The 13,601-nt window shown below is 47.8% G+C and overlaps 1 protein-coding gene across 1 annotated transcript; it reads right to left on the bottom strand.

Annotated features, from left to right (window-relative positions):
- Positions 1-1,835: 1,835 nt before the first annotated feature.
- Positions 1,836-11,254, bottom strand: LOC136518929 (probable receptor-like protein kinase At2g42960). Its single transcript, XM_066512614.1, has 9 exons — positions 10,840-11,254; positions 9,971-10,682; positions 9,774-9,878; positions 7,763-7,885; positions 7,504-7,674; positions 7,179-7,308; positions 6,724-6,933; positions 6,563-6,633; positions 1,836-3,281 (listed from the first exon to the last, which is right to left on the bottom strand). The coding sequence occupies exons 2-9, from the start codon at positions 10,663-10,665 to the stop codon at positions 2,135-2,137; spliced, it is 2,652 nt and encodes an 883-aa protein (XP_066368711.1). The 5' UTR covers positions 10,666-10,682; positions 10,840-11,254; the 3' UTR covers positions 1,836-2,134.
- Between the last annotated feature and the right edge of the window lie 2,347 nt (positions 11,255-13,601).

Raw genomic sequence — 13,601 nt, 5'->3', positions numbered from 1 at the left:
AGATGTGAGTTTGGAAGGTCAAGTAGTGTCTAAGAAGGGTACCTTTCGGTATCTAGGATCGATGCTACAGAGGGATGGAGATATTGATACGTATGTTAGCCATAGAATCAAAGCAGGATGGATCAAGTGACGACAAGCTTCTAGCATTCTCTGTGACAAGAGGATACCACAAAAGCTAAAAGGCAAGTTCTATAAAACGACGATTAGACCGGCTATGTTGTATGGAGCAGAATGTTGACCTACAAAGATTTGACATGTTCAACAACTGAGTGTTGCAGAAATGCGTATGTTGCGATGGATTTTCGGTCACACAAGAATGGACCGAGTTCGGAACGATGATATACGTGATCGCCTAGAGGTGGCACCAATTGAAGAAAAACTTGTCCAACATCGGTTGAGGTGGTTTGACCATGTCCAAAGGAGACCTCCAGAGGCACCAGTGCATTATGGAGTCCTAAGCCAAGCTAATAATATGAGGAGAGGTAGAGGAAGACCGAAATTGACATGAGGAGGCAATAAAAATATATTTGAAAGCTTAGGATATACCTAGAGATCTATGTTTGAATAGGAGTACTTGAAAAACAGCTATTGAATAGCCTGAACCGTGACTTGGGACTCTTGATGGGTTTCAACTCTAGCCTACCCGAACTTACTTGGGACTGAAAGGCTATGTTGTTGTTGTTGTTGTTGTTGTAATCAAATGAAGAGACCTCACTGGTGTCCTCCTCCAGATGGAATAATTAGGGTGAATTTTGATGCATCTTTCAAATCTGAAACCTATCAAGGGGCTTCGGGAGTGGTCTTACATAATGCACAAGGCCAGTTTGTAGCAGCCCAATGTAAACGGCATGAATCGATACCTGATGCTCTACCTGCTGAAGCTTATGCTTGTCGTGATGCAGCGCTACTGATAAGAATTTTGGAACTGACAAAAGTTATTGTTGAGACGGAATGTCAAGAATTAGTTTCTCTATGAAACTCCAGAGCTAATAATAGATGTGTTATCCTTCCTGTTCTAAACCAAATTCAAGAGCTTTGTCGGAGTTGCACACATTTTGATTTTGTTTATGTAAGGAGAGAAGCGAAAATGGCTGCGCATTATACAACCAAGTTTGCTTTGGTCTCAGATTCAGAATGTAGGTGGATGTATCATATCCCTACCTTTTTACTCCGATGTATTCAGCATGATTCTCATGCTAAGAACTGAAGTGATTTAAAGCCTTGTTTCACACACACAAAAAAAAAAACAGCATCAGATATCATAATATTTCTTATTCTTATGCATTGAAAACTTGGCTCTTAACATATATCCATAAAGGGGCAGCACGGTTAAAGTTCAACATATATTTATGCCATGATTGCTTGAAGAGGCTGATCAACAGCTAGACAAATAGCAGCATCTTTTATTCTATATTATGCCAACAAATCTGAACACTTTCAGATACAAGAACAAGAGTAATTGAGCAAAGATAACATTAAGTTCATGAAGTCTAACTTGCCAGCTTCAAGTTTTTACTATTTCATAAACATGTCCTACTATGCCTGTAGCTGTAGTGGGGGAAGGAAAAGAAAGGGTTAAGGGTGAAACCCTGAAAACTGATGCCCTCGGTTGGCCCCACTATCTCTGGAAATTGTTCAGCTGAAGCAACATACTAGATACTCTGGTTAAGTGGGCAAGCAATGGTGACAGCAGCAAAAATGCTAATTAAATTGACCAGTAGCATATCCCAACATAGACTGCACATAATCAAACAAGAAAATAAAATTTATGTGCACTAATATATAAGATTCATTTTAGTTCATTCATCCAAATTAAAGCAAGGAAGAATCAGCTCTTACAACCATATCGTTATATATTCCAAACTAGCACATGTTTCACACGAGAAACATGATATTGATACAGAGGATAGTAAGATTGATTAGTGCATCAAGAAGTGATAACCTTGCATGATACAAGTGCTTGCAGCTAAGGATCTTAAGCATATCCTGAGCATATTTAAGGATGAGAAAATACTAACGCCACCATCGGATACCTTTATATTGCTTATTATCAATTGAAACCATGGCTGCCAGCATATATATCCATATAAAGGATGGCAGCAATACTGATGAGAAGAACGACTTTAATCCATTATCACCAATAATCTCCACAGGAGCACTTTCCATCCTTGAAATGGTGGAACCTCTTATTATCCCTCACAATGAGCTCTCTCCCAACGATCCTTGACATGATCTTGATGGCATTGTGGCAGTCCCCACATATTCTCAGGTTCTTAATGATGCGAAGTGGAGTCCTTGCTGGGGTGCTAATCAGACCATAAGCAATTGCCAGCCTCTCACTGTGGTACAGCAATGCCTGTTCCTTGGCCTCCTGATCAATGTCATGGAGCACATATCTTGTGTCTGGGACGTACCTCTGCTCATTGACCACCTTCTTTTCAATCTTTGGTGGCAGCCTGTACTCTACTAGCTTGTTCCTCCCATCAAGCATGTTAATTCCCAGGCGCCTCTTCGGAGGTGGGGTTGGGAGCTTCTTAGGGTTTGCCTTGGATGGATCAAGCGACACCAATAACTCCGCTGCACGGTCCTCAAGATCAATGTCTCCATTCATCTGGGCCAGGTTCAAGAGTGACTCCCACACCATGGCATTGGGCTCGAAAGGCAGCTTCTCGATGAACTCCAGAGCCTCGTTGAGATGTCCTGACTTCCCCAATACCTCAATGATACCAACATAGTGCTCCACACCAGGCCTGATGCCATGGTCCCTGGACATGGCATCAAAGTAAAGGAGCGCCTCCTCGATGGCCTCTGAGTTGGCACAAGCATTGAGCACAAGCAGGTAGGTCTGACTGGTGGGTGCCATGCACTCCTTCATCAGCTCAAACAGCCGCAGCGCCTCGTCCCCAAGCCCATTGACCGAGTAGCCATCGATCATGATGTGCCACGAGTCCATGTCACGATCAGGCATATTGTCGAACGTCCTGCGGGCGTGGGGCATGGCTGCGCACTTGGCGTACATCTCGAGCAGCTTGTTGTTGACCCGGAGGTCGCCGCGGAAGGGCAAGCGGAGGAAGAAGTCGTGCACCTTCCTGAGCTCCTCCAGGAGCTTAGGGTTGGAGCAGGCGGCCGCGAGCTCGTAGAACGCAGGTGGGTCAGCGTGCGCACCCTTTGCCAGAAGCTCCACGGCGTCCTTCACCCGCCCCTCCCGGCACAGTCCCATCAACTCACCAGGCCCCGCCACAGGTTCAGGAGGCGGCGGTGGAGGCGGTGCCAGCTGGTGCGGGGGTGGAGGCCCGTGTCCGCGTGGCGGTGGAGGCGACACATGCTGTCCCGGTGGCGGAGGCGGCGGCACATGCTGTCCCGGTGGCGGAGGCCCGTGGCCGTGTGGTGGTGGCGGCGGCGGCACATGCTGTCCCGGTGGTGGAGGCCCGTGGCCGTGTGGTGGTGGCGGCGGCGGCACATGCTGTCCCGGTGGTGGAGGCCCGTGGCCGTGTGGCGGCGGAGGCGGCACATGCTGTCCTGGTGGTGGAGGCCCGTGGCCGTGTGGCGGCGGAGGCGGCGGCATATGCTGGCCCGGTGGTGGAGGCCCGTGGCCGCGTGGCGGCGGGGGCGGCATATGCTGTCCTGGTGGTGGAAACCCGTGGCCGTGTGGCGGCGGAGGCGGCGGCACATGCTGTCCCGGTGGTGGAGGCCCGTGTCCGCGTGGCCGCGGGGGCGGCACATGCTGTCCTGGTGGTGGTGGAGGTCCGTAACCGCGTGGCGGCGGAGGCGGCACATGCTGGTGCTGCGGCGGTGGAGGCCCATAGCCGCGGGGCGGCGGAGGCGGATGTCCCTGCGGGGACCACTGTGGAGGGGCCCCGGGGGGAGGTGGGTTCCTCGGCGGCACCCACTGCTGCTGCTGGTGGTGGGGAGGGTGGTGGACATGGTTGGGGGCGGCGGCGGCCGGGGTAGGGAAAGGGTGGTAGGCGTAGGACGATCCCGATTGGGTAGAGGAGAGGGGGCGGGCCAGGAGGTGGAGGAGCGAGCGGGACCTCGCGGAGGAGACGGCGACGGAGCGGAGCGGGCGCAGGTGGATGGCGGCGGTGGCGGCCATGGGTGCCGATTGGGGGGGCGAGGGCTTCTCGCCTGGGTGCGATGGGACTGGACTGGGTCTGGCTGGGTGGGGCGGTGGGCTGCGTGGGGAGGAGACGTGATGAGCCGAGACGAGACGAGACGGTGGAAGATATTTGAAGTCCGGGATCGCAAAGGGCGGAATGGTGGTACTGCCCCAACCCAAATGGTCTTTTTACTTGGCCGGCCCACAAAGTTAAAGAATCAGGCCCATGCCTGCGCCTCAGGCCAAGGAAATGGTAGGAGCCGGCGGCGAACGCAATCCCGCACCGCGCCGCCGTGCGCCATTCGCGGCCGGAAATGAGTTCCGGTAACGTTCATTTCTGCCAGTGCAAACCTGCTCTCATTTCTGCCAGTGTCAGCACTTGTACTAGAATCCAGTGTCCTTCCGTCCGCTTGATTTTCGATAATGATAGGATAATGACGTAAAAAAAAAAAAGGAAAAAGTCTACTTAACCATCAATTATGAAACCGTCTGTTTTACCCCCGGACGGTTTTTCAGCGGCGGGTTGCTACAGTAACGGTGGATGCTACAGTACCTATGGAAAATCTAATGGGGGACATCTACGGTAGCAAACCCACTGTTACTATAGCAAACCCGCCGTTACTGTAGCAAAACCGCCGTTGAAAAAACCGCCCAGGGGGTAAAACAGACGGTTTTAGATAGTTCAGGGGGTAAAACAGACAGTTTCATAGTTGGGGGGTGAAGTAGACCAAGTATGATAGGTGGGGGGTTAAGTAGACTTTTTTCTAAAAAAAAATCCAGGTCCCCTCGTTTCACTTCCTGCGACGCCTTCATCTCACGCATCCCCCGCGGTGCCTCTGCCCGTTGCCGGACGCTGCACCTGCCGACAGCCCCTTCTTCCCGGTCCCCCGCCCGGCTAGAGTTCTCCGCGGGCCTCTTCTTCCTGCCCCCGCTCGGCCAGAGCTTGCGCGGCAGCTGCCTGCGCCTATGGCCGGCCCCTTCCTCCCGGCCCTCGCCCGGTCAAAGCCCGCGTAGCGGCATGTCCTCACCTTCCCCTCCACCCGCCTGCGACGGCGGCAAACCGCATCCTGGCCAAAGCTCGCCGACGGTCTATCCCCGCCGCCCCCTCTGCTCGCCTCCAGAAGGGGCCGCGACGGCGCTACCCTCCGCCTGCCCGTCCCCCGCTTGAGCTGCGTCGTACGGAAGAAGAAAGGTGAAAAACGCATGTTGCAAGCCCATGTTTCATATGTATATTGCAAATATTTCATAAGGATGTTGCAAAAGTAGATATAGATGTTGCAATGGTTGTACACATATGTTGCAAGCTTTTGTTCCCAATGTTTTATCTGTTTTTTCAGACATATGTTGCACGTGTGTTTATTTGGATGTTGCATGTGTTTCACACATAATATATTGCAAGTGTTTTATCTAGATGTTGTGTATGTTTTACAATGTTTTTTAGGTGTTTTTACAAGTGTTTCAGATGCATGTTTTAAGTGCTCCATCTGTCTTGAGACCTATGTTACAAGTGTTGCTTCTGGATGTTTCAAAAGTGGATCGAATGTTGCATCTCACTCCCTCCTCACCTTCGACTGCATCGCCTCGGCGTCTCACCTTCTCTCGGCGTCGGCTGGGCATCTGAACTAGAGCGCGCAGGCGGGCGCCACCCCCCTCCCCTTCTCTTCTCGATGCTGATGAGGCATTGTGGGATGGCGTCGCGACAGGCAACGGGCCGCCGCAAGTACACGCAGACGCAGGGCACGCGCTCTTTCTGTTCCGTTACATGGGGGATTACATGGGGGAGGGGTAGGTGCGCTCGTTTCTTTTGTTATGCGCTGTGATCAGACGGCTCCTGTTCCTCGAATCGGATGGCCCCGAGCTGCGTCCGAACACGTTCCGCTTGAATTTTACAAAAAATTCACATAAAAGAACATCATCAACTCCACTGGAAACGAATACGAAAAGGTTGAATGCTTCAACCTTCAAGCCACACTCATCACATGAGGAAAGAGCCGATCATCTTTTCTACTCGACGATGAGTCCTAACCAAGAACCAGAGAATAAAGTTTCTGTACAAGCTACTGGACAAACAGAACACGAATAGGATCCACAAGTCTCAATCTCCCAGGGAATCGATCCAACTCTGCCGTCTACTCTGGCTACCACCAAGGAAAGGTAATACCTACAGTACAAAATGCAATGCCCTTCCTATCTCTACCAGTATCAACCATGCCCACCGCCACCATCCAAAGCGCCCAAGTATCAACCACGCCCACCATCCAAAGCCGGTGTGAAAACCCGCACAGATTCACAAATAGGTCAACCTTCCGAACGGCCTGCTGAATACATGAGTGAGCAGGCAATAGACAACCCTGCGAACTGAACTGAAACTGAGTTCTTGAACATGGTGATCTGCTGTGCTCTCTCACTGGGAGTTAGGGCTGGAACCTCGATGACGGTCCTGGCTCTCTTCGATCACTGGTTATCTCAAACTCACTTGAGCTTGCTTTGGACTCATTATCCGCATTGTTGCTGTGGCCCCTCCGACTCCGGCGGTCCTTCAGAGGATCACAGCACAAGATTTAGCACTATTGCGCAAGAATTATGGAGTAGTTGTATCGACGGACCAAAGCTCAAGATGTACAAACCTCCCGTGATGGGACATCTTCTGCCTCTAGCATCCGAACAACCTGACCCATAGTGGGCCTTTTCTCAGCATCTGGGTCCACACACCTCAGTGCCACTAGAAGTGCGCGCTTCAGAGCACGAATCGCTGGTTTCAACTCCATGTCGGGATCCACTACCTCCTCGGCTCTTCTAGTGCCGACCATCATTTTCAGCCACTCCACCAGATGAACCTGCACAACCACCATGTTATAGGCTTGTGATTGATCAACATTCAGACCTGACACAGCTCCAAGCATAGATTTAAATAAAAGTACTATTGCCGTAAGGGTTACTAGGCATAAACGCAGGATATGCATACACCACCTAAAGCATATTGTCCCTCCTACCAAGCAGATCCTGTTTTGCTGTGAAACAAACGGCAACTAGTATGGACTTCTTGCTTCAGCATATGCATGCGACAATAGTAGATGCTCACCTCATTAGCAGGCCGACCATAGTCAACTGGATCCCTCCCAGTCACTGCTTCCAGTAGTAGCACCCCAAAACTGTACACATCGCTCTTCTCATTTAACAGACCTGTATTGGCATACTCAGGAGCCACATACCTGAAACAGTAGCAAAATAAAAGATGAATGGTTGTTTGCATACATAGCTGTACAGAGCTAATTCTTCTTAAAAATGGAAAACAAAGCTCTCAATATGTAAACTCCCTACTTCAAGTGAATACCATAAGTTCCAGTTACTGAAGAAAATCCTACCCCAGAGAATTGCCATAAAGAAAACATGCAAAAAAAACATACCCGAATGTTCCCATAACTCGAGTTGTGATATGGCTCTTCCCAGCACCCAAGAGCTTGGCCAGTCCAAAATCAGAAAGCTTGCCATTGAATTCTTCATCAATTAAGATATTGCTCGATTTGATATCACGGTGTACAACTTTTGGTTCTATGGCTTCATGTAAATAAGCAAGCCTGTATATTGTTCAGTTGTAGAAAACACATTACATAAATAAATGTATGCATATAAAAGATGCAAAATGATGAATGGCTCATTTCTTACGCCTTAGCAATTCCAAGAATGACTTTCATCCGTGCCTCCCAAGTAAGAACACCGTGCTGACGCATTGCACCATGAAGCCACTGTTCTAAGTTCCCATTATTCACATACTCATAAACAAGCATCCTGGAATAACAGGATTTGATTAGGAGAATGCTCAAATGGATTAAATAACCATATGATGTATGAAGCAGATATAGTTGAATCCTGTCCATACACCACTTTAAATGTTTAACCGAGCTGAACCAAATGGAGAAAGCAAAAAGGCTCTAATAGCATCACCTCACAAAACTATCTAATTGCCAAGGTTTCATTGAATCAGTGGGCCAGCACTGAGATAGAAAGTTAAATTCATGGAGCATGACTCAGCTCTCTTCAATTCAGACCTTTTTCTCAAACACAAAGGAGAGTTGCGTATCTTTCATTAAGAAAGAGATGTTACATACAGGGGACACCCACTCCTAGCACACATAACCAACACACCCTACACCAGAACCAGATTAACTATCAGCCAGAAACTAACAAAAAACAGGGATCAAATGGAAAAAGAAATACTGTAGTGGTTTGCAACAATTTTCAGATTACTAACATAAATATACACTTTCCTTTCCTTTTTTGAGAGGTGATATTCAGTCATTTATTCAGGCAGGTAAAAAGTAAAAATGCATATCTGGGGTGCCAAGTGACAATTTTCTTCAAAACATAGAAATCATTATCTCACAACTTTAGTTAAAAATCCTTGTAACATGTGGTAGCAGGTACAAGTAGAACAGTAAACTTCTAAGTTTTAAATGATCAATTATCTTTAGAAAACCTATTTATGTTGTTAATTGAAGTTATGAAGACTTGTATTCTCATTAGGCACAGTTATTCTTAGCATTATATCAGACATTAACGCAAAATTTGGCGAGCAAGACTGCAAGAGCTTCTAGAGGTATAATATAATGATGTTTGACAGCCCAGTAAAAAACATGGCTGTTTGGCTTCTGATTATGGACTGTTGTTAAGTACCATACTTCACCACATCTAGTTTTACAGAGGTAAGGCCCGTTTGGTTCAGAGACGGGCATATTTGCCTGGGCAAGGAAGCTCCCTACGCCGTCAATTGTGAGAGCCTCGCGGCTGGATCAACGTGCCTGGGCGTAGAGCATGGATAGACCTACAAGGCTTGTGAATGCCAAAGACCTATTGTATTCCTCCCGAAGCATTGCGAGCAATAATATATCCGAAGAAAGAATGAGACATAAGAGATTATGGGATTTCAGTGAACCATTCCGTAAAACGCTTCCGTCCAGTAAAAGAATACCATTTGCTACCATGTTGTGCCAAACTATAACAGCTATCAGACAAGTTTCACGCCATAAATGCATCAGCGGATATGTAAAGACAAAGAGCAACACAAATTGATGAATGGTAGAAGTAAGTTTTAAGTACAGCTCAATACGTCCAAGTGATGGATCAATAACAGACATACACTTCTACTAGGTCCTAAAAAGGCTGGTCATAAGTCGTAACCTATTTAATATGGTATTGAGAGAATGCTTGACTGAGGACTTGGTTGCAAGCTAGGTAAATCATTTTTTCCACAACTGTAAAGACCAAATTTCATCACTCACGTAACAAAATTACAATGTTCATAGATTGAAAAACATCCCCTCCTGCAGAACAAAACTTCAACACAAGCTCCTGAGCACCAAGGGCTCAGAAAGGTTGGGGATAACCAGGCCATTGCTACAGACCCACACAGGTTGCAAGCTAGGTAAATCAAAATAATGATTATTACGATCATCAGATAAAATTCTCAAGGACTGAAATGTTACAGTTGAATGAATGTACCAAGGCACATGCTTTCTCAAAGTGTGTTCAAGTGCCAGATTTTGTAAGGGTTTGGAGCTTCGAGATCTTATCATGAGCATAGGGTGCAATTATATGTGGATCAGTAGTCATCAGATACAAGTACATATATAAGGTAGCTAGCAAATAGTTAGCGTATTTGATCAGGAATTAGCTTCACCTGTGGATACCCTCGACACAATATCCTAGAAGGCGGACAAGATTCTTATGCCTGACATGCCCAATTGCCTCAACTTCAACCCTGAACTCCTTTTCTGCCTGACCCCTACAGTGACATACCAAACACTGTCAAAATGCTGAGACCATTTCAGGTTCTATACGAAAGTTAAGGTAAAAACAATCATCAGAGCTCCTTACATGTTATTAAGAAGCTTTTTAATTGCGACATCAGTCCCATTAATGAGTCGGCCCCGGTAAACTATCCCGTATCCACCTTCTCCAATGACATTCTCCTTGGAGAACCGATTCGTTGCATGCTCCAAATCCCTGAGAGTAAACCAATGGCCCCATCCGAGGTGCGAAAACTCGGGGAGACCAACCAACGGAGACGCAGAGACAGTCGGATACTGAGAGTACTGTCTCCTAGCAATAGCATTGCCCGAATTACCTTCATCGCCAGAGTACGAGCTCGCAGCCTTCTCGCACTGGTACGCCGAGCTGCACTGGCTCAGATTATCGGCGTCGCTCGACTTGCTCCTGACCAGGTGGCCCAGCATTTTCCCAGAATCCTTCTCGCAGTGCTTCTCCTGCACCGCCACCGCCAGCGAGCAGCTCTCGTGCACATGGAAGCTTTGCACGGCAGCGTGCTCACGCACCTCGTCCACCGCAATCTCCTTGGAGACGTCCGGAATCTGGGACACCGGGATGGTATTGGTACTGTCGAAGGACGACTTGCTGGGCTTCCTCCGGTATATGGACCAGAAGCACATGAAGCCTAGGATAAACAGGATCGCCACCCAGATGCAGATGCCAATCACAATCCATAGCCTCAGGCCGAACGGCGGCGTCCTGGAAGATAGCTCCGCCCTCAGGATTTCGCCAGTCGTCGACATCTCTGCTCCTCAGCAACCTACACAGAAGAAGCGTCGCGTCGGTAACGTCATCAGAGTAACTAAGATAGAGAACCAGAGGCGGGAGAAGAATTTGCAAAAAAAAAAATCCAAACTTTCGCGAGTATGATATACGGTAACTGGGGAGTGGATCGGATCCGAACAGAAATAGCTTACATTAGGGTTTGGAGTGCGGCATGAAGGGGAGGGGGAGGTGGCGGGCGTACGTGGTGGTTGCTCGTCGTCGCCGGCGAAGGGCCGGGCCCCCCGACGACGCAAGACGTGGCGAAGGGCGCGCGACCGCTCCTTCCTCTGCCGATTCCTCCAGCTGGAGGTCTTGGCTCCTCAATCCCTCGGCGGCGTCACGTCAGTGCGGTGCGGGGCGGGAGGAGGTGGCCATGGGAGGCCGGCCGGCCGGCTCTCCGCTCCGGGGAGAGGGAAGGCAATGCTTGCTCGCTGGGGAATGGATGGATGGATGGATTGGGGAGGGGAGGAAAAGGCCGACAGTACAAGGGAAGCAAGCAAGCAAGCACACAATAAAGTTTGCTCACTACACCACTGATGATGATGAGTAGAGAGAGAGACGAGAGATTGGAAAAAATGGTGTGAGGAAACGGAACAAAAACAGCTGTAAAAAGACACGGGGCCGACTGCTCTTGATGGCCGGACGGCGTTTCTGCTAGAGACACCCCGCACGGTTGGGTGACCTATATTATTTGACGGTAGTACTTGGTCAGCTATACTATCTTTTTTTTTTTTTAAGATAAGGGCGTCCGTGACGCCCTTCCATTCTGTAATATAGTGTATTCTAGCATTTAAAATTTATCCTCAAATATAATGCATTCTGGAGGACAAAAGTCAGTTTTGCATTAAATATTTTCCATTTATCAACCAATCACCATTAATCACGTTGATGATAGCGTCTGATTAGGAAATAAAATAAGGGTGCATGCGTCTTTTATGTTCTCTCTTAATTTGTTTTAAAATTTCTAAAATGCACTATATTACAGGATGGAGGAGTATATTATTAAAAATATTACTATTTATGTTTGCTATCTCCTATCATGCTTGATGGTACATAAGGCTCTATCTTCACTCTTAGGTCTCCTCGGCTCACGTGAAATCTATTGTCGATTTGCTCATCGCTATCTAGTCTTCTCTGTCCTCATTTCTCTTTCCACGTCGGGCGCAGGCTAGCGACGTCACTCCTTGTCGGGAACGCCCTAACAAGCGTTGTTGGTGCAGAAGAAGCATGGCATATATGTAGACACACGCGATTGCGTGTTAGTCAGACTTCAGCTACAGTGTTGACTTGGTTAATACTCAAACCTTGATAAAATGTTCTTTAAATGGTTTTGTAGACATGGAGAAAATAAGTCTTGATAGCAATTCCATGCCAGGCCATGTGTACGGTCGTACTAATCAAATCAAAGAGGTTAAAGACATGAGCTTGTTAACACATGTTTTCATGAAAAAGGTACACCATGTGTTCTATTATGCTTATGAAGTCATCGGGCGAAGCAATGGCATATAGTAGTATTATAGTTAGATGCATAAACGATGCAAAAACATAAGTTAATACTTTATAAACTTGACTGATGCTCAAACCTTGAGAAAGTAATTTATAAAAAAAATATATTAAAATGCAAACAACATATTTTCAATGCGTAGATTTATAAAGGTGTGATGCGTATTTTGTTAAAGATATTTAACACTAATAAAATAAGGTCATAGGCCGGCGCTGTTTAGTATGATCACATATACATAAAACGTCAAAAAATTAATGGAGACATATCTTAGAGATCGAATTTTCTAGAACTGCATTGATAGGTACATGATCCACAATGTGGTTGATCTACCTTGTTTGTCTCTTTTCATACAATAACTACGTCAAAAGGTTAAAATGCATAGAGTAAATAAAAGAAGCAATGCATGAAAAGGAAACAAAATGGGATTCAATGTAACTAGGACGAACCATCCGCACTACCACGTGAGGGGGGGGGGGGGTTAATCTATACAGCCAAAGCTAGTCAATACCCCACGTAAAGTGTGATCTTACATGTAATAATACTCTGTTTGTTTGGAAGCCTCCCAGACATCACACACGCCATGCACCGATTCCAGCTCCAGATGTCCAAAATCAGACACATGGGAACACTCCGAACGCTAAGCAATGCTATCTGAGAGCAAAAACAAACATGCCTTGACTGATATTATAGGTTAATGGCAAATTTTATAGGTAAAAATTGCACCTCAAATGGTGTTTGCATATATGGAATTAGCCCAAAGTGGTGAGTAAACAATGAAGTTCAGTTTACCGCGGTCTTGGTGCGCGGAGCATAATTCCCACTGCGGGGACAGTGAGAGGTGTAGGCGTGGGACACAGGCTAGGGGGAAAAGCTCGGGCATCGCGCACACGTACACAGCTCACGCGCACACACCTTCCAACACAAGCCATGATCCGTGTGGCCATTGCCGCATCGGCATGGGACGGCAACGGCACGGCAGCCGTGGCCCACAGGTCATGGAGACAGCGAGGTCCCTCGTGTTGGGTAGCGGTGTGCACGCAAGGAGAGGAGCAGAGCACGAGGGCAGACTCACAACCCAAATCTAGCTAGGATTTCAGTGCGGCTTTGTGTTTTTTTACCATTTTATTACCCCCGGCCCGACGCGCGGGCCCACGTATTTCATGGTGAAAATGACGGCAAGGCCCAACGGCTAGCTTATCTCCCGGGCTGACGTGGGTCGGGCTCGGTAGTCAGACGATGGCCGCGGCCCGGTCCCGCTCTTGCTCTTGCAGCGTCCCGTTGCGTCTGGTCAGTGGTCACGAAACTGCGTAGGTAGGTACTCCCTCCGTCTCAGCAAAGGCGTAACTACGTTTTTTTAATTGTCCCAGGAAACAAGGCGCTGGACTCCTCGGCTCTGCATGCGCCGTCGCT

The sequence above is a fragment of the Miscanthus floridulus genome, chromosome 17, assembly GCF_019320115.1.
Source record: "Miscanthus floridulus cultivar M001 chromosome 17, ASM1932011v1, whole genome shotgun sequence".
In the NCBI taxonomy this organism is placed as follows: Eukaryota; Viridiplantae; Streptophyta; class Magnoliopsida; order Poales; family Poaceae; genus Miscanthus; species Miscanthus floridulus.
This window is presented reverse-complemented; position numbering and strand designations above follow the sequence as displayed.

What these genes read in the sequence shown, in the direction of transcription:
- LOC136518929 (XM_066512614.1), bottom strand. Translation starts at nt 10,665, where the DNA reads ATGTCGACGACTGGCGAAATCCTGAGGGCGGAGCTATCTTCCAGGACG. An exon ending in TGTGTCGAGGGTATCCACAG is followed by an intron (nt 7,886 to 9,773) that starts GTGAAGCTAATT and finishes CTGTTATTCCAG; the next exon opens with GATGCTTGTTTATGAGTATG. An exon ending in ATTCTTGGAATTGCTAAGGC is followed by an intron (nt 7,675 to 7,762) that starts GTAAGAAATGAG and finishes AACAATATACAG; the next exon opens with GCTTGCTTATTTACATGAAG.